Below are 26,442 nucleotides of genomic sequence, written 5' to 3' on the forward strand. Positions count from 1 at the left end.
GTAGAGTTATGTAGTTTTCTTTGTATAGGTCTTTTACATCTTTGGTTAAGTTTATTCCTAGGTACTTGATTTTTTTAGTTGCTATTGAAAATGGTATCTTTTTCTTGAGTGTCTCTTCAGTTTGTTCATTTCTAGCATATAGAAACATTACTGACTTATGTGCATTAATCTTGTATCCCGCTACTTTGCTAAATTTGTTTATTAGCTCTAGTAGGTGTATCGTCGATTTCTCAGGGTTTTCTAGATATAAGATCATATCATCTGCAAACAATGACAGTTTTACTTCTTCTTTTCCAATTTGGATGCCTTTTATTTCTTTGTCTTGCCGGATTGCCCTGGCTAGCACTTCCAGCACAATGTTGAATAACAGTGGTGATAGCGGGCATCCTTGTCTTGTTCCTGATCTTAGAGGGAAGGCTTTCAGTCTCTCACCATTGAGTACTATGCTGGCTGTGGGTTTTTCATATATGCTCTTTATCATGTTGAGGAAGTTTCCTTCAATTCCTACCTTTTGAAGTGTTTTTATCAAAAAGGGATGTTGGATTTTGTCAAATGCTTTTTCAGCATCTATTGAGATGATCAATTGATTTTTCCCTTTCGAGTTTTTAATGTGTTGTAATACATTGATTGTTTTTCTTATGTTGAACCATCCTTGCATGCCTGGAATGAACCCCACTTGGTCATGGTGTATGATTTTTTTAATGTGTCTTTGGATTCGATTTGCAAGTATTTTGTTGAGGATTTTTGCATCTATATTCATTAGGGAGATTGGCCGGTAGTTTTCCTTTTTTGTAGCATCTTTGCCTGGTTTTGGTATTAGATTGATGTTAGCTTCATAAAATGAGTTAGGTAGTGTTCCATTTTCTTCAATGTTTTGAAAGAGTTTGAGTAAGATTGGTGTCAGATCTTTCTGGAAAGTTTGGTAGAATTCCCCTGTGAAGCCATCTGGCCCTGGGCATTTATTTGTGGGAAGATTTTTGATGACTGATTGGATCTCTTTGCTTGTGATGGGTTGGTTGAGGTCTTCTATTTCTTCTCTGGTCAGTCTAGGTTGTTCCTATGTTTCCAGGAAATTGTCCATTTCCTCTACATTATCCAGTTTGTTGCCATACAGTTGTTCATAATATCCTCTTATAATTTTTTTAATTTCTTCAGGATCTGCAGTTATGTCACCTTTTTCATTCATTATTTTGTTTATATGGGTCTTCTCTCTTTCTGATTTTGTCAGTCTAGCTAGGGGCTTGTTAATCTTGTTGATCTTCTCAAAGAACCAACTTTTGGTGATATTTATCCTTTCTATTGTTTTTTTGTTCTCTATGTCATTTATTTCTGCTTTAATCCTTGTTATTTCTTTTCTTCTACTTGGTTTAGGATTGGTTTGCTGTTCATTTTCTAGCTTCTTCAGTTGATCCATTAGTTCTTTGATTTTGGCTCTTTCTTCCTTTTTAATGTATGCGTTTAGTGCTATAAATTTCCCCCTGAGCACTGCTTTTGCCGCATCCCATAGGTTTTGGTATGTTGTGTTCTCATTTTCATTCGTCTCTATATATTTTGCAAATTCTCTTGCTATTTCTTCTTTAACCCACTGATTGTTTAGGAGTGTGTTGTTTAACCTCCAGGTATTTGTGAATTTTCTAAGTCTCTGATGGTTATTGACTTCTAATTGTATTCCATTGTGGTCAGAGAATGTGCTTTGAATAATTTCAATCATTTTAAATTTATTGAGGCTTGTTTTATGTCCCAGCATATGATCTATTCTGGAGAAAGTTCCGTGAGCACTAGAAAAGTATGTGTATCCTGGTGATTTGGGATGTAATGTCCTGTAGATGTCTGTTAAATCTAATTCATTTATCAGATTGTTTAGGTTTTCAATTTCCTTATTGGTCTTCTGTCTGGTTGATCTATCTATAGGAGAGAGTGATGTGTTGAAGTCTCCCACAATTATTGTGGAAACATCAATTGCTTCCTTTAGTTTTGCCAATGTTTCTCTCATGTATTTTGTGGCACCTTGATTGGGTGCATAGACATTACGATTGTTATTTCTTCTTGCTGAATTGCCCCTTTTATTAGTATGTAGTGGCCTTCTTTGTCTCTCAAAACATCCCTGCATTTGAAGTCTATTTTATCTGAGATTAATATTGCTACACCTGCTTTCTTTTGGCTGTAGCTTGCATGAAATATTTTTTTCCATCCTTTCACTTTCAGTTTCTTTGTGTCCCTGTGTCTAAGATGAGTCTCTTGTATGCAACATATTGATGGTTCATTTTTTTTGATCCATTCTGCGAATCTATATCTTTTAATTGGGGAGTTTAATCCATTTACATTCAACGTTAAAACCGTGAAGGCATTTCTTGAATCGGCCATCTTATCCTTTGGATTATGTTTGCCATATTTTTCCCTCTCTCTATTAACATCCTTTATTGTACCCATACCGAATCTCTTTAATACTGAACCTTTCTCCAAGTCTCTCTGTCCTGTCTTTGTTTGTCTGTCTGTAGGGCTCCCTTTAGTATCTCCAGTAGGGCAGGTCTCTTGTTAGCAAATTCTCTCAGCATTTCTTTGTCTGTGAAAAATTTAAGCTCTCCCTCAAATTTGAAGGAGAGCTTTGCTGGATAAAGTATTCTTGGCTGGAAATTCCTCTCACTCAGAATTTTAAATATATCGTGCCACTGCCTTCTTGCCTCCATGGTGGCTGCTGAGTAGTCACTACTTAGTCTTATGCTGTTTCCTTTGTATGTGGTGAATTGCTTTTCTCTTGCTGCTTTCAGAACTTGCTCCTTCTCTTCTATGTTTGACAGTGTGATCAGTATATGTCTCGGAGTGGGTTTTTTTGGATTTATTCTATTTGGAGTTCGCTGAGCATTTATGATTTGTGTATTTATGTTGTTTAGAAGATTTGGGAAGTTTTCCCCAACAATTTCTTTGAATACTCTTCCTAGACCTTTACCCTTTTCTTCCCCTTCTGGGACACCAATGAGTCTTATATTCGGACGTTTCATATTATCTATCATATCCCTGAGGTCCATTTCGAGTTTTTCAATTTTTTCCCCCATTCTTTCTTTTATGCTTTCATTTTCCATTCTGTCATCTTCCAGGTCACTGATTCGTTGTTCAACTTCCTCTAGTCTTGTACTATGAGTGTCCAGAATCTTTTTAATTTGGTCAACAGTTTCTTTAATTTCCATAAGATCATCCATTTTTTTATTTAGTCTTGCAATGTCTTCTTTATGCTCTTCTAGGGTCTTCTTCATTTCCTTCATATCCCGTACTAGGGTCTCATTGTTCATCTTTAGTTCTTTGAGTAGCTGCTCTAGGTGTGTCTCTTCTGGTCTTTTGATTTGGGTGCTTGGGCTTGGGTTATCCATATCGTCTGGTTTTTTCATATGCTTTATAATTTTCTGTTGTTTTTGGCCTCGTGGCATTTGCTGACCTTGATAGGGTTCTTTTAGGGTTTGTAGACCAGTTGAAGTCCTTATCTCTAATTTATCAGATCTACAGCTTCGTGGAGTACACTTTCTCTAACTAACCAGCAGGTGGCGTCCACGAGCCACCTGTTCTCCACAAGCCAGATCTCCCCTGCTTAGCCTTTTTGGTGAGTGGGGGAGTGAGTCTTGTGGGGCCCAATTGGTGTCCCAAGCTTGCGTGTGTAGTTGGTGTTGCCTGCCCTGTATGTGGGGCGTGTTTCTGGGCAGTCGGGGAGGGGGGGTGGCCCTAACAATCAAATCTCCCTGATGATCCTAGAGTTTTAAAGCTACTGCAATAGTCTAATCCTTCAGTTCAGTCCTGCCACAGTTTGTCTCTGCCACTGACCCACAAGTCTTTGGTATTGGCGTATGGCTCCTGAGACTTGCAAGTGGGCCCCTCTTCCAGGCTGTGCACCCCGGGTCCTCTGTTGAGGGATGACTGTGCTATGTCACAGGTGAGTGCCGTCCCCCCAGGGCAGTTCTGGGCTGCTGGGCTGTGTTGGGTGGCTCCCAGTCTGCTCAAATGATGGCTGAATGGGGCTCTGTTAATTCACACTGCTCCCCCTTCCCAGCTCTGGGACATTCAGCTGAGGTTGCAGGGAAGGCTAATGTCCACGCCCAGTTTTGTGGTGTGTGCCTGTTATTTGAAGCACTTCCGTCACACTGGGTTGTCTGGGGCAGCTCTGGGCTATGGGGCTGGCGATGGGCAGGAGTGTTTCCTGTTCACCAGGATGGTGGCTGTGAGCGGACACCCCCCTTTTCTTGGGAAGTTGTGTTGTTTAGTGAATTTTCTCAGCCACTGGATTATTGCCTTTTGTCTCAGAGCTCTCTTAGTTCTGCTCTTGACTTGACGTGCCCAAATTTCAATTCTTTGAAGCTTTCTGTATTGAGCTTCTTAGAGTAATTGTTTTAGAAAAAGCAAAAAGGATTTAAAAAAAAAAAATGGCCCTCCTCAGAGATCTAATGGGTTATTGAAATGCTAATAGACAAAGCAACCAGGGCCATTAAGGAAATGTGCACAGGGCAGAGAGATCAGCCTTGCTTCGGGATTTGCATATGCGCCTCAAGGCCTGATCTCTGCCCTTCCCCTTTCTGTGTTCACCAGAACTCCAAAAATCCTCTGCTTTTATTTTGGAGTTTTTCGTGTTGTTTTTTTTCTATGCCTGTCTCCTCTCTGCTGGGCTGGCTGCTCTCAGAGTCTCTGGTGTCTGGTCTCAGTCTATCTATGGTTGGAGTTTGAATCAGTAGAATGAGTTTCCGATAAGAGCAGCCACTGCAATTCTCCCTTCTCCTTCCTGGAGCTGACAGCCCCTCCTCCCCCGGGACTGAGCCTGGCAGGGAGGGGCGCGGGTCCCCTGGCCGTAAAAACTTACAGATTTCGCTGATCTCAGCAGTTCCACGTTTTCATGAGTGTTGTATGAAGTATGCCCAAAGACAGATTGCTCTGTGGTGTCCAGTCCACGCAGTTCCTGGCTTTTTACCTACTTTCCTGGAGGAGTAACTAAAACATACAGCTCACCAGTCTGCCATCTTGCCCCGCCTCCAATGCTGCCTTCTTTTTGCTGATCTATCCCTGCCCCAACCTCCTCTTCTCTAACAGGTTCAAATATATCTGAAATAAGATCTGAAATCAGTGAAACCATGTAAGATGTTGATAGAGCCTCTACATGGTCAATATTAAGCCAAACCTTCTACCATTATAGTTTTCTTGTGATGAGATGACAAGAGCATGAAGATACTAGAAAAAAAATATTTGAAGATCACCACTGCCAACCTAGATAAAGAAAGTTAAAACACCCCCCAGGACCTTTGTTAATTAAGAAAAGGGGGAGCAGTGGACCCTCCCACTGAGTCTATTTATAATATTGTAATCAAGGGCATTGTCTTGAGAACCAGACTGACCTGGCTGGCCTTGGCCAAGGTATGTAACCTTGTAACCTCACTAAGGCTCAGTTTCCTCCTTGGCCCCATGGACAGAAGAATACCTACCGCAGAGGGTCGGGAGTGTAACCATTAATGAAAGCTCATTTCCAGGCGCACACAGAAATTACCTCATCCATTACCGCGGACTCAGAAAGGACCAGTGACTCTCAGGCCAGATTTGTGTCAGCGAAACTACTGGGTGACAAGGGATGAAATGTGGCTTTATTTCTTTTCTAGACACAGCAGAACACATTTTTATTTGAAGTCGGTCAGGTGGAAAGGGGCAAAAAGCCACATGGCATCCTTGCTTTGGAATCTCTTACAGAAGCAAGAACCTCAGCACCTACTGCCCTAAAACCTGTAAGACCCCGTATGTCTCTGGTGAATAATAAATAAGGGCAAGTTTTGATCTCCTGGAAGGGCTATTTTGTAACTGGATCAGAGCAGTTAGCCTACATTACACCCAGCCAAATCACATTCTCCGTTCTTTTGTGGACTATGAATATCATAGGCATGAAACAATTTAAAACAAAACATTAAAAGAGCAAGCACAGAGAGTTCTAGCAGAATTCTCACTATGCAAGTTTTGCAACCTGGAGATATTATCAGAGATTATCACCACCCCCTCCCAGTCAAAACGGTCAGATTTTAAATCACAATAATTTTTATATCTGAAATCTGTATCATGTTTTATCTAATTTGCATGGTCCTTCTTGATGGTAAAGTCACCTGTTCCTTGAAGCACCAAATAACAGGATTGTTTGTCCCTGAGTGCCTGGTTTCTGATTTCTAAGCCAGAGTGTGGTCTGCATGGTAACGAGACGAGGATGCATGTCATCCTGCCTGAATGAGCAGCGCCAACCCCCAGACCCAGATGTCCCAATCCAGCCAGCCCTCTGCCTCCATGCAGCCCATTGGCCCTTCATTCCCCATGAACACCTGCCACTCTGGGCTTTTCTGCACTACCCAGATCTGCACCCAGGGCAGGCTTAGGTCAATTCGTTTTCATCAACCTTAAAGTGTGTGTCACTTAGTGAGAGAGGATAAAGAGTTGTCTACAAACAAATCCCCAGTGAAAAGCTGCAGATGGAGGAGTTTGGGGTGGGGGTGCAAACTGAACAAGAGAGCTTTACTTTGTCTAAAGCGTGCTTAAGTCCTACAGCTTAAACTGAATTGTCCTTGGTTGTGGATTGGCTGTTCAAATCACAGATGCGAAGTTACTAGAAATTGAAAACATCTTTCTGGAGCTTTGACCTTATGTAGTAGCAAGGATATCATTCATGAATTCTCGTATGTTCTAGTTGGCATTTACCCTGGGCTTTCCTTTCTGGACCATATTGGAAAATCAGTTTTCAGAGAACAGTCAGAGGTCTTCAGGGCTTAAAAAAAATGAAAAAAAAAGAAAAGAAAAAATTTCTTTTTCTAACATCTGAACTTAAAATGTCATCTCCAAGTACACATCTGTAACAAAATAGGCACTGGAAATCAAATTTGATCTCCTTTGTCTCCGAAAGTGGAAGTTTTTGCTGGGGAAGCATCTTTCCCCTACTGACGATTTGTCCAAAAGTTCTACACCTATTGCTTTATTAGTTATTCAAAAATATTTGAGTATCTAACATGTTCAAAGCACTATGTCAAGCACTGCAGGAGAAACAAAGACGAATTTTTAAGTCCCTGTCCTGAAAGCACTCAGAATCAAGTAGTAGACAGAAACCAAGGATAGACACTAAATACGTGTCTAATCATTTAGTAAAATGGAGACTGACCAGTTTCACAGCAGAGGCCTGCCCAAGTTCTGTGGAGTTCTCAAAGTTGAGCAGGAGTTCACATGTGGTTGGAAAAATCTGTGGAAGCTTCTGGAAGGAGGGGCCACACAAGGTGGTTCGTTGCACCACAGAGTTTGTCCTGCCCAGACACAAGAGACAAGGCTGTTAGACACCCCCATCCATCAAGCACTGGTGGAAGAAAGAGGGGTGTGGAATAACCTCCCAGGAATCTCTGGGCAGGATGGTTCCCTTTAGCTAATAACATCTGTCCAATGAATGAATGGGAGATAGAAACAGGGATAGGATGTTGTAATTGATTGATTTGGGGGATGAGAAAAGAATAGTCAGTGTCAACTAAGATTTTGAGTCCTGGTAACTGGGAGAGAAATGGTGGCAATAACTCAAAATAGGACCTGGCATTGAAGGGGAAGATGGATGATAGTCTTAAGAAACGGGCTTGTTTAGAGGTAGACCTGTGAGCCAAGGGAATTGATGGGCAGAGAAGTAAGCAGCATACGTGGGCAACTCCAGAGTCATTCTTTCATACCGTGGCTATTTCTAGAGCTCCTTCTAGATCCAGGAACCACTCTGAGAACTCTTGATCCTTTACATATCTCCTTTTCTCTCTCATTCATTATTTTTTCTCCCTGTCCCCTTCTTCTCCTTGGGTCTTCCCGTTTTCCTTTCTCCCTGTCTCCTGCTTTTTGTCCTTATCAACTGGACTCCAAATCTCCGTCATCTTTGACTGTTTTTTTTTGGTGCCTGATCCAATCAGTTATCACACTCCACCTGTCTTGTTTCTACCACCACTGCATTCACTGAATAAAGATTTATTGAGTGTCTCCTTTTGTCAGGTGTTTGGATATAGCAGTGACTAAAAGGAAAGTAATCCTGTCCTCATCGTGCTCTCTCATGCCATTGCCATCATCGTCATCATTGTCATATTTTTGGTTCCTATCCTTAGAGCTGGAGGTAGCACACACTTGATTCTGTGGGTTATTTAATTTGCCTGATAGCACACAGGAGTACACATATTCTGATCATTCAAAACAAAAAATAGGAGACAAAAAAAAGAAGGGAAGCAAAGAGGCAAGTGCCCAAAAGAAGGGGAGGGACCTTGGCACTTGGCCCAGGCTTACTCTGGACTGTCTTCCAGCTGAGATATTATGCTTCTTTTATTAAATGTTTTTTGTTTACATGCAAAATTCACTGACTCTGGTCCCGGGGGCTTTGTTTTTCTTTGACTGCCACTAGAGAGAGGCATGGCACTGCTAAGCAAAGACCTGACACAACCTGCCTGTGTTGAGGTGGAGGGATGCCGGGGCCAGATCACAATCAAAACACTTGCCAGATCTCAAAGGTGAAAGTGGACCAGAGAGGAAGCAGATGGCCCAGCCCCCTATAACGTCCCCGTGGATTTCTCTGGGAAACCACTGGCGATCCCTGCATGTGTGTCCCCATGCTAACTGCTACTCTTGTGTCCCTCCTCAGCTGCTTGTGAACGTGGATGCAAGTTCGGTGAGTGTGTGGGACCAAACAAATGTAGGTGTTTTCCAGGATACACCGGGAAAACCTGCAGTCAAGGTCAGTACAACAGACCAGGGTCACATTCCAAACCTCCACCAGGGCTTTCAGAATGCAGGTCAGCACTGCAGGATTTGGGACACAAGACGGTTTTCACGGTTTCTCATGTCTTTTTTGAGGACCAGATTTTTCACTCAATCTCTTCTCGAAAAATGGGAAGTCTTTCCTACATTTTTGTTGAGATGGCCTGTAAAAGGCTTTTTTTTTGCTTTAAACAGATAACTGCATTGTGCTTTTTAAGTTACCAAAGTAATGCCAGTTGGTTATTGTTCTGGTTTGCTGATGATGCTGGAGTACAAAACACCAGAAATGGACTGGCTTTTATAAAGGGGGTTTATTTTGTTACACAGTTACAGTCTTAAGGCCATAAAGTATCCAAGGTAATGCATCAACAATTGGGTACCTTCACTGGAGGATGGCCAATGGCATCCAGAAAACCTCTGTTAGCTGGGAAGGCCCGTGGCTGTTGTCTGCTCCAGAGTTCTGGTTTCAAAATGCCTTTCTCCCAGGGTGTTCCTCCCTAGGCTTCAGCTCCTCAAGAATGTCACTCTTAGTTGCTCTTGGAGCATTTGTCCTCTCTTAACATCTCCAGAGCAAAAATCTGCTTTCAAAGGCCATCTCCAAGATGTCTCTGTAAGCTGAAGCTCCTCTCTCAGCTCCTGTGCATTCTTTAAATAGTGTCCCCCTTCGGTGTAGCAAGCTTGCTTCCTCTCTCTGAGCTTTTATAGGACTGCAGTGAACTAATCAAGGCCTACGCTGAATGGGTGGGGCCACACCTCCATGGAAATTATCCAGTGAAAGATCTTGCCCTCAACTGAGTGATCACATCTCCACGGAAACAACCTAATCCAAACGTTCCAACTTAATCAGCACTAATACGTCTGCCCCCGCAAGACTGTGTCTAAGAATATGGCTTTTTCTGGGGGACATAATATATATAAACTGGCACAGTTATTTTTTTTTAATCCAACAGTGCAAAAAAGATACAAATTTAAAAATGAGATTCTCCACCCCAGTTCCTACAATAACCATAGTTAGCAGTTTGTTCTACATCCTCACAGTCCTTTTCTGTGAAAAAACGAATATTTCTTCTGGGCATCTTTACATGTAAGCACATGCAGAGCTACCTCCTATGTTTTAAAGCTACATCTTAGTCCATAGTATGCATGCTTTAATCATTTATATGAAAATACTTTATTTAACCATTATTAAGTTGTCTCCAGTTTTTCACCATTGCAAACAATGATGAATTGAACATCATTCTACACATACCCTTGCACTTTTGAATGAGTATTTTTCTAGGATAAATATCTAAAAATGGAATTTTATGGTTGAATGATTTGCACATTTTTATTGTACTTGATATATTTTGAAAGGCAATTTATGACTTTTGTCATAAGCTATTTATTTGAGGACTTTAAAGAATTTATTTATAATGTCAAGAACAGTGGTTCTCAACCTGGATGATTTTGTCCCTCTGAAAGAGTTGCCAGATAAAATAGAGATGCCTAGTTAAATTTGAATTCCACATAAACAACAAATAATCTGTTAGTATACCAATGTCCCAAATAGTGCATGGGACATGCATAGAGTAAAAAAGTATCAATCATTTATCTGGAATCCAAATTTAATTGGGTATCCTGTATTTTCATTTACTGAGTCAGGCACCCTTACTCCGGGGGCATCTGGTAATATCTAGAGACATCTGGAGGAAGGTGCTCCTGGCATCGAGTGGGCAAAGGGCAGGGACGCTGCTAGACAACCTGCAGTGCCCTAGGACCACCCCACAACAAGGCGTGATTGGGCCCAAATGCCAGTATTGCTGAGGTTGAGAAACTGTGCTCTAAATATTATGATGAATAAAAATCCCTCATTGGAGTAAGGGGTCTGGTCTCTGCTATAGAGCAGTGGTTCTCAACTGGGGTAATTTTGCCCCATAGGAGATGCTTGGCAATATCTGGAGACATTTTTGGTTGCTTCTCCTTGATATGGGGAGGCGCTTCTGGCATCTAGTGGGTGGAGGCCAAGGGTGCTGCTCAGTGTCCTACAATGCACAGGACAGCCCACAACAAAGAATGAGCCAACCCCAAATGTCACCGGTGCCAAGGCTGAGAAACTCTGATGTACGGAAACCTGCCATAACTCAGAAAGCCTCCCTAGTCCTACCATGAAGTTGAGCAAAGAGCAGCAAGTCAAGTTCCACTGCCTTTAAGAAAGCTGCTAGGGTGCTAGGAGAAGGGCGAGTGGTCGCACCCTGAGGTTAACTGCAGACACTGCAATAGCTTTCTTGGAGCCACCAGCCCTGCAGCCTCAGCGACAGGTCTCTTATGTCCTACCCCCAGCACGGAGGCCAGAGCCCCCAAGGTGCTTCTTTGAGCCAAATCCAAGTGCTTGAGCAAGGGGCGTCAAGAAGCCTACTCTCCTAAATAATAATTCAGCTGTATCCCTAACCGGGGATGTCACACCAGAAAACTTACTTTTTTTTATAATTTTGGGTTCAAACCATACAAATAGTTTTGCAATCTTTTTTCACTTAATGCTACCCTGTGACCATCTTTACACATGATTAAATATAGCTTTACAACATCACCATAAATAGCTCACTGGCAGGGCTTCTTCTAGAAGAGTGTGAGCTGGGTCAATTCAGCTGGTGCAGGGCCTACCTATGACAGATGCCAACAGGACAACCCACTTGAGACTGTCCTCTTGGCATCTGTCATAGGCCACTTGAGATACCATTAAAGGCAGAAATCTCTATATTGTGTGTTTCTGCGTTTTGTATTGAACTATTGTACTCACAGAACTGTGACTATATCAAAAATGAACAGCTCAGTGAATTCTCACAAGCTGAATACCCATATAACCAGTATCTGGATCAAGAAACAAACTTAACAGCCCCCTGAAAGACACCTCACAGTCCCTTCTAATCACTCATCCCCTGCCCACCCCTTCTCCCGCCTCAGGAGCCATACCCTGACCTCTAACATTACAGATCAGTTGTACCCAGGTTTGAACTTCATATAAATGGAAGCATACAGCCAGTATCTGTTTGTATCCAGCTTCTCCCACTCAATATCATGTTTGTGAGATTCATCCACTTTCGTGTGTCATCGTGGTTTGTTCTCATTGCTATATAGTATTCTACTGTGTGAGTGTACAATACATTTATCCTTCCATCCTTTTGTTGAGATGTCTGGGTTGTTTCCATTTTGTGGCTCTTATGAGTATTGCTACTCTGATTGTTTTAGTACACCCCTTTTGGTGAGCATATACCCACATTTCTGTTGGGTATTTACCCAGGAGCGTAATTGCTAAGTCATGGGGAGTTATATCTCTAGTTTCAGTGGCTTCTGCCAAACAGCTTTCCAAAATGATTGCACCAACTTATGTTCCCTCCAACACTGAATAATTCCAAATGCCCCATGTCCTCCCCAACCCTTCAGCATAGAGTGTCAGGACCCTAGCCCCTCTCTCCCAGGGGTGGGGTTGACAACCCAGTTGTTCATCCCAGTACTGAGGTCTAGTATTCCATGTCAAATTCAGGTGACCATTTTGTGTTTTCTGATTGATCCCTGCAAATGTGAATGAGTGTGGATTAAAGCCCCAGCCCTGCCCCCACAGATGTGTGACCACATACGGCAGCTACAAGTGCTTCTGCCTCAGCGACTGTGTGCTAATGCCAGATACCACGTGTGCCAGTAAGTTTCAATATCCGGGCTGGTCCTGGTCAGTGTGTGCAGTTTGTCTTTGGCCGTTTGATGCTTGAGAAAAAAAATTGACGTGAGTGATTTTTAAAAACAATGTCTAACATCACCCCAGACTGAAATATCTTTGGGCATTTACTGTGTGTGTGTGTGGGTGGGGGGGGTGAAATACATGAAACAGGAGACACATTTCAATGTGTACAACTCAGTGGTGTTGAGTATATTCAGTGCTTTGCAACCATCACCACTATCAAGCTCCAAGCCATTTCATCACCCCAAAAGGAAAGCCAGTACCCACTATCTGTCACTCTCCAGTCCCGTTTCCTGCAGCCACACATCTGCTTTCTGTCCCTATGAATTTGCCTATTCTGGGCACTTAACTCTTTAAATGAAAAGACTGACTTGGGGGGAAATATATATATTTGAAAATATTATAATATGATATAAACTTTTAAGTGCTGTATATTTTTTATATCAAGGGTATGTTGGGTTTCTTCATGAAAGTAAAAATACTGAATCAAATAAGCATATTGGTCTAGGGAGGTGATATAATCTATCCAGGGCCATCAGTTCTTCCCACCAACTACCTTTCTCACGCCCCTTGCCCCACTCCCAAAGATTAGAGGCTCTTGTTGGAAAGACATTCCAACTCACATTCCTGAAAAGAAAAGCCCTTCTGTGATAAAGAAAACCCATGTCCTGTGGGAGGGTGAGAGTCTATATCCTTTCGTTTACTGGGAGGGAAGGCTTTTCAGGTTTTATGTTGCAGCTGAAAGGCAACCCCACTCCCAGCTGCTCCCCCCCATCTCCCTTCCCACCCCTCTCCGGCAGCCCCTGACAAACTTGGAGCCTGTGCCTTCTGCCAGCTTCCTTTGATTGCAGTTGCACCAGCTCTCTGGGCTTTCCTGCAGTTATAAAATTGGCTAGTCTTTGGCTCACTGCTCCCCTGACTCCTCCTTCTTCTGTCCCTTCCTGGCAAAGTGCCCCCTCATCACCAATCATCCAGATCCTCCATTATCAAGCAAGCTCTAAGAGATAAAGCAGGCATCCGAAGGGTCTTTTTAAAAATCATTATTATAAATTAAGCAGAAACCCACACAAAATGACTTCTTACAAGGCAAGCAACTTTGTAACCACCACCAGATAGATTTTTGCCAGAACCTCCTCACTTCCGCCAAAGGGAGCCACTATCCAGGCTTTTCTAGTAATCACTTAAAAGTTTTTTTTTAAAAAGATCTTCGCTAATGGATGTCTCTGGAACATTCCATGAAAGCCTCATCACTGCCAAGACAGTTATCTGCCCCAAATGGGAAAATAGAATTAGGCCAATTTTGAAGATTCATTTAAAAAGAAAACAATCTGAAGAGAAGAGGAGAGGGAATAAGCTAGAAGTATAGCTGTGAGTAGGTATCTGTTACATTACCTTTACCTGGGTCTCTATCCCTACACCCTCTTTGTCTGTGTCTGTATCTGTAGGGGCTGTCTGTGCCCTCCTGTTTGTAGCTCAAAGAAGTATCCAGGTAGTCCTGGCCCTCTCCGCTGGATGCTGATTTTACTGCACCTGGCTCCTTGAAGTCTCTTTTGTCCAGCTGGGTGATTGGTGAATTATGGAGAGAGGTAGATGGAGAGAGTATATTCACCATGTTCCCCTGTAGTGGCCATTGGGCTGGAGTCAAATGAGCATCTTAACCTCCATGCACTTCTGACCCACGCTAGCTGGACCCCTGCTAAGGAAATGTATTTAATAAGTAGGATGGATTTAGCAGCAAGTGACAGAAAAATCCAACTAAATTATCTCATTTAACAACAACTACAGCAACAACAAAAAGCTGGAGGCAGGTAGTTCCAGAGCAGCTCAGCAAGGACTCAGCCTCTGCCATCCTCAGAGTATTGGTTTCTTTCTCATGCTTGTGGCCTCATGGTCACAATATGGCTACCCCAGCTCCAGATATCACACATGCACTCAGGGTAGGCAAGATTAAGGGAGAAGGGATGATGCCAATGAAGGCCTCTTTCATGCCTGTTTTTTTGTTTTTTTGTTTTTTTTGTTTTTTACCATGAAGCAAAATCTTTTCCAGAAGCCTCACTCCCTGCTTCAGACCTATCTTTAAATCTCTCTGGCTACTCCTTGCTGCAAAGGAGGCTGGGAAGAAGTATCTGGCTTTCCAGCCTTGATGGTGGGAAGTTGCAAGAGAAACGGGGGGCCAGAATGGCTTTCAGGCAGCAAATCAGTTGTTTCTTCCTCCTATTTTAATAGACAACTAAAGACCAAGTCTTGTGACTTGGGTGACTCTCAATTGAGCCAGGTATCCATGAAAAGAGCTCTAGAATGGAGTCCTTTACACCAATTACTTGGTCTGATATTCTACATCAGAGGTTGTGTTTCAGCTTGTAGAGGCTGGTCAAATGATTAGGTCACATGCAAGATAGAGACTTCAGTAACTGAGGGGTACTTGCCCTGTCTAAGGATCATCAAATTTAATGCATCAGCCAACAAAACAGACTGCTTCAGCCCACAGCTGCCGGTTTACCACCCCTGCCGCAAATAGCTCAGGTTCCATTGGGCCCTTCATTCTGGACTCACACAGCGAAGCTTACCCACAGTACCATTCCCCCTGTTACATTTAATGCCCTGGCATCCAGAGACAGTTTCTCTGGAAGCAGTTTTTTAGCATCTCGGGAGAAAAAGGCTAATCTGCCTGCTCTTTCAGACTCTGGGACGTGCGCCGTGAAGAACTGCCAGTATGGCTGCGAAGACACAGAGCACGGGCCACGGTGTCTGTGTCCAGCCCCAGGTCTCTGTCTGGCCCCAAATGGAAGAGTCTGTACACATAGGACAGCAGGAATCGCCTCTACTTCTCCACCTCTGCCCTTGATACCCCGCTTTTTACTGAATTCCTCCTTTTCATTCATCAGAGTCTGCTTGTTGACTAGCCATTGCAAGCTCCAAAAAGTACAGATTTTTGTTCCATTTCTGAGATGACCTTTTTAGCCATACATGCTCTAGACACACTTTGGGCGCTGGAAGGAACACCTCTATATTATTTTGGATTGCCTAATGCCTCCGTGAAAAAAGGATAAAGGTAATTTTATTTTGGTATATTTATCCTGAACATTTTACTTCAATTACCATGCAGTAGAGCCTCCAATATTATTACTATTGTTATTCAGTGGGTAAGATCCCAAGGGCCATTGGCCTTTATTCTGGGTTCTAGCTAATATGTGCCTGTAAAAATGTATTTACTTATTCTGTTAAATGTAAGATTATTGAAAATAGTACATGTGTTCCGTACTGTTTGTTAGCATGTAATTTCACAATGTCTTTAAAGTTTGCTCTAAATCATAAGAACTCAGTATTCTGGGACCAATTATTCTTAGAGAAAAATGAGAAGAATGAATCAATTATATTAAAGGACAGATAAAACCTTCATTAGTAACATTCTATTTAGTCTAATCAATGCGTTAGAACTTTGGCCTCTTGCTCTCCCTTGCCTTATCGGGTGTCTTAGTTTTGGGTCTCTCAGAATCTGACACTGAGGCAAGGGTTCAAGAGCCAGTTGTTATTTGGGAGGTGATCCTAGGAAAACTGACTGAGAAGCAGGGAAGGGACCCAGGAAAGGGAAGGCAACCAGTGTAAAAGGAGTTCAGGGAGCAGGTTAAATGAGCTATGGGCGCCTCTGGCAGACAGAGGTGGTTGCCTCCGAGTTGTCCCTCTGGGGTGAGGACACCAGGTATTTATTTATACTCTGACTCCACCCTTCATTGATGGGGGCTGCTCCCGGGAATGAACTCCCCAGCACTCCCAGCCTGCCTGAGGGACATCAAGGCAGAGTCACCGGTGCAGCAAACAGCCTTCTGCAGACCTGGAGACCTGGAATGTTGAGGGGTGTGGGTGGGCCCCCCACAGTGACTTATTCAACTCTGTATTTGCTTTGTGCCTTGGTTCCCTTGCGGACTGGAATTGTGCTCAACCACCACATTGTATATAGTTATAGTACTTAATTATATTGCACTAAAGATACATAATGCTTAGAGCAAGTGAGCAAAGAGCATTAGTAAGGGATGCCAAACCAAATCAGAATATTGAGAGAGCTTAATCTTTTTCAATTTACGTAAGTGAACACTAGTGTGATTCACTGTCCTGACTCCTTCGCTACAATAGAATTGTTTTCCATTCCAGATATTGGCTGTTTATCTGAAATACTTACCTTCATAAACTGCATTTGGGAAGCTCATCCATAGATCCTAAATCAGTTGAACACTTTTAAAAAAGTATCCGTGGAAATTAAAATGTTGTATCTACCCTTTGAGAATAATCGAAGATTTAGTTAGTTTCACAATGTTTTGTAGTCCTTAGTACAATGAAATTTATATGGCAAGGCTGATTCTTGACCAAACTGAATCCACATTTCTGCCTACCTCTTTGGTTTGGTGGCTGCCACTCTTATTGGAAGAGAAAGATCATGTGCCTGCAGGGGATTGCCAAAATATACTTTTCTTCGATCCGACGGGTGCTGATTATTTTAAGAATGTAAGAGGGAACAGTAAACTAGCACCAAACTTGCAGGTTTCACCATAGGTCCAAAATGACATCATAACATCTATTTGATATGACATCTGAAAGTTACAGCGAAGCCTGAGTTTTAATGGTTTGGTCAACATAGCAGGCAAGCTTGTATAACATGACACTCGATCCTAGAAAAGGAGCAGTGTTTGCTATACTTGCATCATTACATGATTCCACTTGATGCACAAATGATATATTTGATATAACTGCCTCCCTAAAAATTTGAGCACATCATTTGCTCCAATACTGCAGGAGCCTTGGAGGAGCTTGCTAAGGAAATAATTCTTTTTGTAAGCTGCAAAATTTAAGTGTTCATGTGTTTGGTTGGCTTATGGTTTAGCTATTCTGACTCTGTATCTTCAAAAATTGTATATGCTTCATATACAGAGCTGGAGGAAAGTATTTATTCATTCCGCAACATCTGATCTATAGGTACCAAGTGCTAGACATCCAGTCCCTACCCCGGAGGAACCAGGGTCTAATAGGCAAGACGTGAATATAAGTAGTGACATTCTAGTGAGATAATCCCTCTAAAACAAGATGTACAAAGTGATATGGCTACATAAAGGGAAGACTTATGGGCATGCCTGGGGGACTCTAGAACATTTCTCAGAAATATGATGGCACGAGAATAACCGGAGCTTCCAGGCAAAAACCTCTGTGTATATGTATGATTTCGGGTGGGGGCCACTTTTCTCGCTGTCACCAACACCTGCTGGTTCTACACTCTAGATATTGACGAATGTGCCTCTGATGAAGCCATCTGCCCCTACAATCGAAGGTGTGTGAACACATTTGGAAGCTACTACTGCATGTGTCATGTTGGTTTCGAACTGCAATACATCAGCAGACGCTATGACTGTAGGTAAGATTCAGGCGGCAGCTTTTCCCCCGTCCCTCCCTGCAGCAAACCTGTTAATTCACTCTGTTAGCTGAAAAATCTGCTGTTTCTAAGACCAGCTTAACACCACATAAAAAGTCATGTTTTTAAACTTTCTGGCATTTAGGAAACCCTGTTGAGATAAATCACATGAAGCCAGGTCAGTAAGGATTTAAGTTAGGAGCTTCAGTCTTTATAGCTCTTTCATGGGGGCAGAATATCTTGGAATAGAGTATTTAAGGGATTTTGTCATTGATGTTTGGTTGGCATTTGTTTTTTTTGTCTCTGGTTTTATTTTATTTCAGTGGTATTTTTGTTTTTGTCTCCAGGTATACATCTAAAAATAGGAACAATAAAGCAGTATTCCGTTTTTGATTAAAAGAATAACAAGGCCTCCCTACTGTTGAGTTTCCATGAGGGAGAGGAAGGCACATGCTTTTCTCTCTCTCTCTCTCTCTCTCTCTCTCTCTCTCTCTCTCTCTCTCTCTCTCTCCCTCCCTCCCTCCCGCCCTCCGTCCCCTGCTCTTTCACAGTTCAGGCTCCAAATCCCCTGAAAATGTTTGGTTTCCACAGTCACCAAACCACTCTCTGATAAGATTTTGCTATCAGTTGGCTCTTAGCCTCATCTGTGTGAAGCTGTTTCTTTCTCCCTGAGGGAAAGGATTCCAGTTCTCAAGAGCTAGTGAAACGGGCTATTTTGGGAGCCTGCAATGCATTCCCATGGCCCCTGATATCATGAGGTAAGATGGGGGTCTGCTCCCTACAGCAAAGGGAAATTCCAGCTCCCTAAGGATTCCGGTTCACCTAACATATGACAAAGGTGTGTGCCTGACCGTTACAGATCAGCTCACAAAATCCATGTTTGCTTAGGACCCCACAGCTCGAGGTGGGCCTGGACTCCACGGCCTCCTGAAGGCCCGTCCACTCTAAGCCAACGATGCTGGGTGACAGGAACCTAATCCCATCGCCTGAGACCTAAAGAAAGGTTTGACCAGAAGGAACTGGGATTCACACAGAAAGCTTCAAAAGAAAAGCAATCTTTCTGATTTTAAAACTGATTAAGATTAGCATCTGTGCTCCCTTTGTGGGTAAAGTAAAGCAATACGCAATTTGGTGTGCTTATGTCTACAAATGCAGAGATGGAAAGCAAAATGGAGAAGAGGGTTAGTGAGCCTCTCATGTGGGTGGAATTCAGCAGACAATACAAGTCTACACCCAGGAGACTAGTGCGGGATACTGATTACGTGCTTCGACTTCGCGGGCCTGGGCCGGGGGACCTGATCAGCCCCTGGGGAGGGTGGTGGGCACGGGCGGTAGCGCCCTCCACAGCCCCCCGGGCCTGAGAGAGTGAGGCCGGAGGCAGGCCCCATTTCCTCACCCAAAATACAACCATTGGAGGAGGCTTGCCAGAGAAAACCGCCTCCCTTATCTTGCCACACACTCCCCGTTGCCAGAGCAACTCCCCCACCGCCAGTGCGCATGCACCGTTGCCAGAGCAACTCCTGCCCGCGGCAAACAGCTTCCGCGTCCTCTCAGAACCAATCCTAGCCTTTCTCCCCTCAGCATTACCATTTAAGGCCCTTACACCCCTACACCAACCCCGCCCTCTATGCCAGCCTATATAACTTGTGCTCACCCCTGAATAAAGGCTTTTTGTTCTATCCCCCCGAAAGGAGAGTGTCTCGTTTTTCTCCCTCGCTGCCCTCCACACCTTGCACGCCTCCTCCGGGGACTCGGCCAAGTCCCCCGCCTCGCCCTCGCCTCTGGGAAGAGCCTCCGCCGGTACCCACAAAGCAAACCTAACAGCAGAAGGTTCCGTGGGTGCCCGCCCCTACCTAGCTGCGACCGCAGACTAGCTTGGACCAGCCTGACCCTTGATCCTGGCAGTCTTTGAACAAAACGCTTTCTGCTTATAAGTTCCAATGACGTCAGTGGTCCCTAGTGTATCTTGTCCTTTGTTTTGTTAGGAGTTCTGAGCCCTTCCAAATATAGAATTTATTTTCTGATGTTGTTACTTAGTTCTAGATTAGAAAGGTGAAAACTAAAGAGCTTACAGATTTTAATAGCATTGACAAGTGGGAGATGGAAATTTCTGTGGGGGAAGCGAGCTGCAGACACAATCCATTCACACCAGGCATCTGGCAAAGCTGAGACTCTGCCAACATGCTGCTACTTTGCACACTCTCTGTTCTCGGGCAGAGTTGGGGGTGTGGAGTGGTGGCCCTGGGATTGCTCAAGTGTAAGGGATAGTCTTTTGACAAGCTCTGGTACCGCAAAGTTGTTCACTGGAATGTTTCCATTTTCTAGATATAAATGAATGTGCTGGGAAGACTCATACATGCAACTTCCATGCCAACTGCTTCAATACTCAAGGCTCCTTCAAGTGTAAATGCAAGCAGGGATATAAAGGCAGCAGACTTCAGTGTTCTCGTGAGTAGAGTTTGGTCATGGCATCTTAGCTATTCTCAACAAAGCATTCTCTTCATATCTCCCTCTTCCTTTCATTTCTTTATGTATGTGTGTGTGTGTGTGTGTGTGTGCATGTTTGAATTTAACTGGACTTTGCCTCAACTTTGTGTTCTTTGCTAATAGGACCACATCTCCAACACTCACTGAAGCTTTAGGCACTAAACTTAAAGAACAGCAACATTTCTTGATTATTTCTCTGGTCACAATGTGCTTTCAAATACTGAAACTAAGACTTAAGGACAAAAGACCTAAGCCTATATATCAGTCAGGATAGGCTAGGTTATGCTGCAGTGAGAAGCCATCATAAAATGGCAGTGGCTTAAAACTACAAAGCTTTTTAAACCATGTGAATCAGGAGTTTTTCCAGAATACTCAACCCAAAACTAAATGTAATGAAGCTGATATTTTCTTTCATCCTCAAACTTGGATTCACTCTTTTTTTTTAAAAAAATGCAATTTTATTGAGACATATTCACACATCATACAATCCATCCAAAATATACAATTAGTGGCTCACAATATTATCACATAGCTGTGTGTTCATCACCACAATTTTCAAACGTGCTATTGATTTTTTAAAATTTTCTTTTGATCTTTTTCAAGCCTTTTTATTTTATTACTCATGTAACCATACACTGGATAAATGGGGTGTCAATCACAAGGTTTTTAAAATCACACGGTCTCAAGATGAAGGCATATAGTTATACAATCTATCAAAGATCAAGGTGATTGGATTACAATTCAGCAATTTCAGGTATTTCCTTTTGGCTGCTCTAATACACTAGGAACTAAAAAGAAATATCCATATAATGAGTCAGTAGTCATAATCATTTGTTAAATCCTAACTTCTCCATTACATCACCTCTCTTTTCTTTGATCATTCTCTCCATCTTCAGGGATATCTGGGCAATGACCATTCTAACTTCTTCGTGCTGCAAAGAGGTATCAACATTACGGGGTAGAGGAATGAAACTGGTTGATGTTCATGGAGAGACTGGTACCTTTGGGTTTCAGGGCTTATCTGGCAGAGGAGGTATCTGGAGACTTTATGTTTCTGAAAAAATAAATTTAGTAGGTAAAACTGTTATAGAGTCTTAGATAGAGTCCAGTGTATTCTTTAGGGTTTTAGGAGTATTGTTGGTTGGGGCTTGGCATACTGTGGCATATTGCAATATCCAGCTGAAACTTGCATTAAGCATAACCTCCAGAATGACCTTATCACTCTATTTGAAATCTCTTAGCCACTCAACTTCATTTTGTTTCATTTCTCTTCCCCTTTTTGGTCAAGAAGGCTTTCTCAATCCCACAATACCAGGGCAGTCTCATTCCTGGGAGTCATGTCCCACATTGCCAGAGAGATTTATACCCCTGTGAGTCATGTCCCTTGTAAGGGAGAGGGCAGTGACTTTACCTGCAGAGTTTGGCTTAGAGAGAGAGGCCACAACTGAGCAACAATAGAGGTTCTCCAGGAGTGACTCTTAGGCATAATTATAAGTAGGCTTAGCTTCTCCTTTGCAGGAATAAGTTTCATAAGGGCAAGCCCCAAGTCAAGGGCTTGACTTATTAAATTGGGAGTCCCTAATGCTTGTGAGAGTATCAGGAATTTCCCAGGTGGGGAAGTTTAATATTTCCACATTTTTTCCCAGTCCCTCAAAGGACTTTCCAAATATATATATATATTTTTAATTTTCTACCCAAATTACTCAGGGCAGAATATTACAAAAACCAGTACAGAATAACAAGATCTCATTCCCTATTCAAGGTTCCATGTAATTATTTTGTTTAAATAAACTGACCAGACAGGTTAAATCAGATAGTGTGCTACAGAAAATTTAAATTTTGGACGAAATAAACATCTCTTCCTTTGGTCTCCACAGAATTTGAAGTTTTAAAATACAGACTGTATCATCCTTTACCCTGTCCTAAACAGATCAGCTTCATTCATATCTCTAGTTGAAGTCTGATCGCCTTTTCAGCTTCTTTAACAGTTGCTCTTTGAAGTAATGCTGACTTTCAGAGCTGCAGAACTCGAACTCTGAGTCTCAGGTGTCACGCAGATACCCAAAGATCCAGGGAACTACCAGGTTATACATAAAGAGCTCAGCATCTCAGACTTTAGAAATAGCAGTTAAAACTCAAGAGTAAATGTGACTGCTGTAAGATCTTACAATCCAGGAACCTTTACAGTGAGCCTTACTGAGCATTCTGTACTCCTTAATTGTCGATTGCCCAATCTTTGCCCACTTTCTATCTCCTTATAACCTGTGCTCTCGAATTTAATTCTCAGAGTTTGCTCGTTATAGTTAGTTTAAACTAATGAGACCATACAGTATTTGTCCTTTTGTTTTTGGCTTATTTCACGCAACATAATGTCCTCAAGGTTTGTCCACGTTGTTGCATGCATCATGACTTTATTCCATCTTACAGCTGCTTGATATTCTACCGTATGTATATACCACAGTTTATCCACTCATCAGCTGATGTTAATAGAGCTGTTTCCATCTATTGGCAATCATGAATAATGCCACTATAAACAGTAGGGTAAAAATGTCTGTTCATGTCCCTGTTTTCAGTTCTTCTGAGTATATACCTAGTAATGGGATTGCTGGATCATGTGACAATTCTATACTTAGCTTCCTGAGGAACCGCCAAACTGCCTTGCAGAGTGGCTGCACCATTCTACATTCCCACTAACCATGAATAAGGGTACCTGTTTCTCCACATTCTCTCCACCACTTGGAGTTTTCTGTTTTTTTGATAATGGCCATGCTGGTAGGTTTGAGATGATACCCCATTGTAGTTTTGATTTGCATTTCCCTAATAGCTAGTGAAGTTGAGCAGCTTTTAATATTTTTTTAAATTCACTCTTTTCAACATAGAGCAAAGAGTCGCATTGTTCTTTCTGGTAAAATATTTAATGCTTACATATTATGCCTATAATTTATAAACCAAATGTATGGCAATTAAATGTCACCACAGTTAACAGCTGCTGCAATAATGAAGTTTATTTCTCACTTGTGCTATATCCAGAGAGAGCCATCGGGGTAGAGTCCCTTAGGGACCCAGGCTTACAAAGGCCCCACCATCTTATGGTCCCCTAGCATAGACCTAGAACCTTCGGGTTTGTGGCAGCAGGGAAAGAGGCACGGACAGTCACACACTGGCTCTTAATTACATCAGCCTGGAAGTGCTGTGCACCCTGAAAGAGAAGAGAACCAGAAATCATGGTGAGCATCTGGAATGTCTCCCAGGCAAGTTCTCAACTGCTGTAGTGCAGTCACTCCCCTGGGAAATGTCTTACTGTGTCTCAAAGTCATCCGTGCTTACCCCTCTGTTTGTGTCCCTTTTATTTTTTTTAATCTTTATTTTTTTAAAATCTTCATTTTATTGAGATATATTCACATACCACACAGTCATACAAAACAAACTGTACATTCGATTGTTCACAGTACCATTACATAGTTGTACATTCATCACCCAAATCAATCCCTGACACCTTCATTAGCACACACACAAGAATAACAAGAATAATAATTAGAGTGAAAAAGAGCAATTGAAGTAAAAAAGAACACTGGGTACCTTTGTCTGTTTGTTTCCTTCCCCTATTTTTCTACTCATCCATCCATAAACTAGACAAAGTGGAGTGTGGTCCTTATGGCTTTCCCAATCCCATTGTCACCCCTCATAAGCTACATTTTTATACAACCGTCTTCGAGATTCATGGGTTCTGGGTTGTAGTTTGATAGTTTCAGGTATCCACCACCAGCTACCCCAATTCTTTAGAACCTAAAAAGGGTTGTCTAAATTGTGCGTAAGAGTGCCCACCAGAGTGACCTCTTGGCTCCTTTTGGAATCTCTCTGCCACTGAAGCTTATTTCATTTCCTTTCACATCCCCCTTTTGGTCAAGAAGATGTTCTCCGTCCCACGATGCCGGGTCTACATTCCTCCCCGGGAGTCATATTCCACGTTGCCAGGGAGATTCACTCCCCCGGGTGTCTGATCCCACGTAGGGGGGAGGGCAGTGATTTCACCTTTCAAGTTGGCTTAGCTAGAGAGACAGGGCCACATCTGAGCAACAAAGAGGAATTCGGGAGGAGGCTCTTAGGCACAACCATAGGGAGGCCTAGCCTCTCCTTTGCAGCAACCATCTTCCCAAGGGTAAAACCTGTGGTAGAGGGCTCAACCCATCAAACCACCAGTCCCCTATGTCTGTGGTCATGTTAGCAACCATGGAGGTGGGGTAGGCCAATAACCCTGCATTCTCCACAGGCTCCTCAAGGGGGCACTACATCTTTTTTTTCCTTGTTTTTCTTTTTTTTTTTTTTTTTTTTAACTTTCCCTTCTTTTTTAAATCAACTGTATGAAAAAAAAAGTTAAAAAGAAAACCAACATACAATAAAAGAACATTTCAAAGAGACCATAACAAGGGAGTAAGAAAAAGGCAATTAATCTAAGATAACTACTTTACTTCCAACATGTTTCTACTCTACCCCAAGAAAGTTACCTAATATAGCAACATTTCTGTGAAGTTGTTCCTACTATACCCATCAGAAATTAACAGACCATAGTCATTCCTGGGCATTCCCAGAACGTTAAATTTACCCATGATAGCTTATCTGTTCTTCTTGGATTATTGTTCCCCCTTCCTTAATTGCTCTCTATTGCTAGTTCCCCTACATTTAACATTATAAACCATTTGTTTTACATTTTTCAAAACTCACATTAGTGGTAGCATACAATATTTCTCTTTTTGTGCCTGGCTTATTTCGCTCAGCATATGTCTTCAAGGTTCATCCATGTTGTCATATGTTTCACGAGATCGTTCCTTCTTACTGCCATGTAGAATTCCATCGTGTGTATATACCACTGTGTCCCTTTTAGCACTCGCTCATCATGGGACTTGTCTTGCTCACCACTCTGACCCAACTCTCCCATATACCCCTTCACACAGTTCCCACATGTTCCAACAATATGGCTACAAGTTGTAGCCAGACCTCTGTCACATCCCACGCCCCCTTCTACTCAACATTCCTAGGGTAAAAAATGGCTGGAACAGAATGTCCACTCAGCCATGACAAAAATAAACTTTACATACCTTGAGTGATGCTTGGCAGCATACCTGTAAAAGGTTCACAGTACCCCAGTGGGCTGTGGGTGAGCACCACTGGAATATAACCAAAGAATGTAACCAAAGAAAATGAATCTGGGAATCAAATTCTATGAAGAAATTCCAAAGACCTGGGCAGCATTTAGTCTAGGGAAGAAAAAAAAATAGTAGAGAAGCATAAATTGTGCCTGTCTATATTTTAAGAAATGCAAAATAAAAATTGCTCCCAAAGACTAAGAGCAGTAGATCATTCTCTCTTAAAAGTGGCTACCACATATCTAACAGCCGAGCCAGGAACCCCATGGAGTAGGAACATTCCACTGCCATAGGCTTTCTGGTGGGGTGCTCCGGGAGGGATTACTAGGTGAGCTGGAGAGTGGATTAAATATTATCCAGTCTCCAATAACTTGAGGCTGTGGTTTCTATCCCTCAGTATAGATGTGCCCATGTGTTTTAGTTGTCTTTGGCTGCTCAAGCAAAAACCATGCAGTGGGTCAGCTTAAACAATGGGAATTTATTTGCCCACAGTTTTGAGGCTAAGAGAAAGTCCAAATCAAGGCATCATCAAATCCCCAGAACACCTGAAGACTGGTGTTCTGGGACTGGCTGCTGGTGATCCTTGGTCCTTGGTTCCTCTGTCATGTGGCAAGGCACATGGCAGCCTTTCCTGGCCTCTCCATTGGCTTCCGGGTTCCACTGAATTTCAGCTTCTTGCTTCCTGTGGCTATCTCTCTCTCTCTGAATTTCATATTGCTTATAAAGTACTCTGGCAATAGGATTAAGATCCATCCTGATTGACGTGGGCCACACCTTAACTGAAGTAACCTCATCAAAAGGTCCTACTTAGAATGGGTTCACACCCACAGGAATGGATTAAGTTTAAGAACATGTTTTCCTGGGGTACATATGGCTCCAAACTACCACAACATGATGTCCTCCTGAAACTGTTTGAAGAGAGGAAGAGACTGAGTGTGCAA

The 26,442-nt window shown here is 42.5% G+C and overlaps 1 protein-coding gene across 1 annotated transcript in view; it reads left to right on the forward strand.

Moving 5' to 3' along the window:
• The window catches only part of EGFL6 (EGF like domain multiple 6), a 61,067-nt gene that overhangs the window by 4,809 nt on the left and 29,816 nt on the right, over positions 1-26,442 (forward strand). Inside the window, 5 exon segments of the mRNA XM_037822704.1 lie at positions 8,645-8,737; positions 12,316-12,435; positions 15,153-15,267; positions 17,736-17,870; positions 20,191-20,318. Of these exon segments, the coding sequence (XP_037678632.1) occupies positions 8,645-8,737; positions 12,316-12,435; positions 15,153-15,267; positions 17,736-17,870; positions 20,191-20,318 (591 nt within the window).

The sequence above is a fragment of the Choloepus didactylus genome, chromosome Y (assembly GCF_015220235.1).
Source record: "Choloepus didactylus isolate mChoDid1 chromosome Y, mChoDid1.pri, whole genome shotgun sequence".
Taxonomy (NCBI): domain Eukaryota; kingdom Metazoa; phylum Chordata; class Mammalia; order Pilosa; family Megalonychidae; genus Choloepus; species Choloepus didactylus.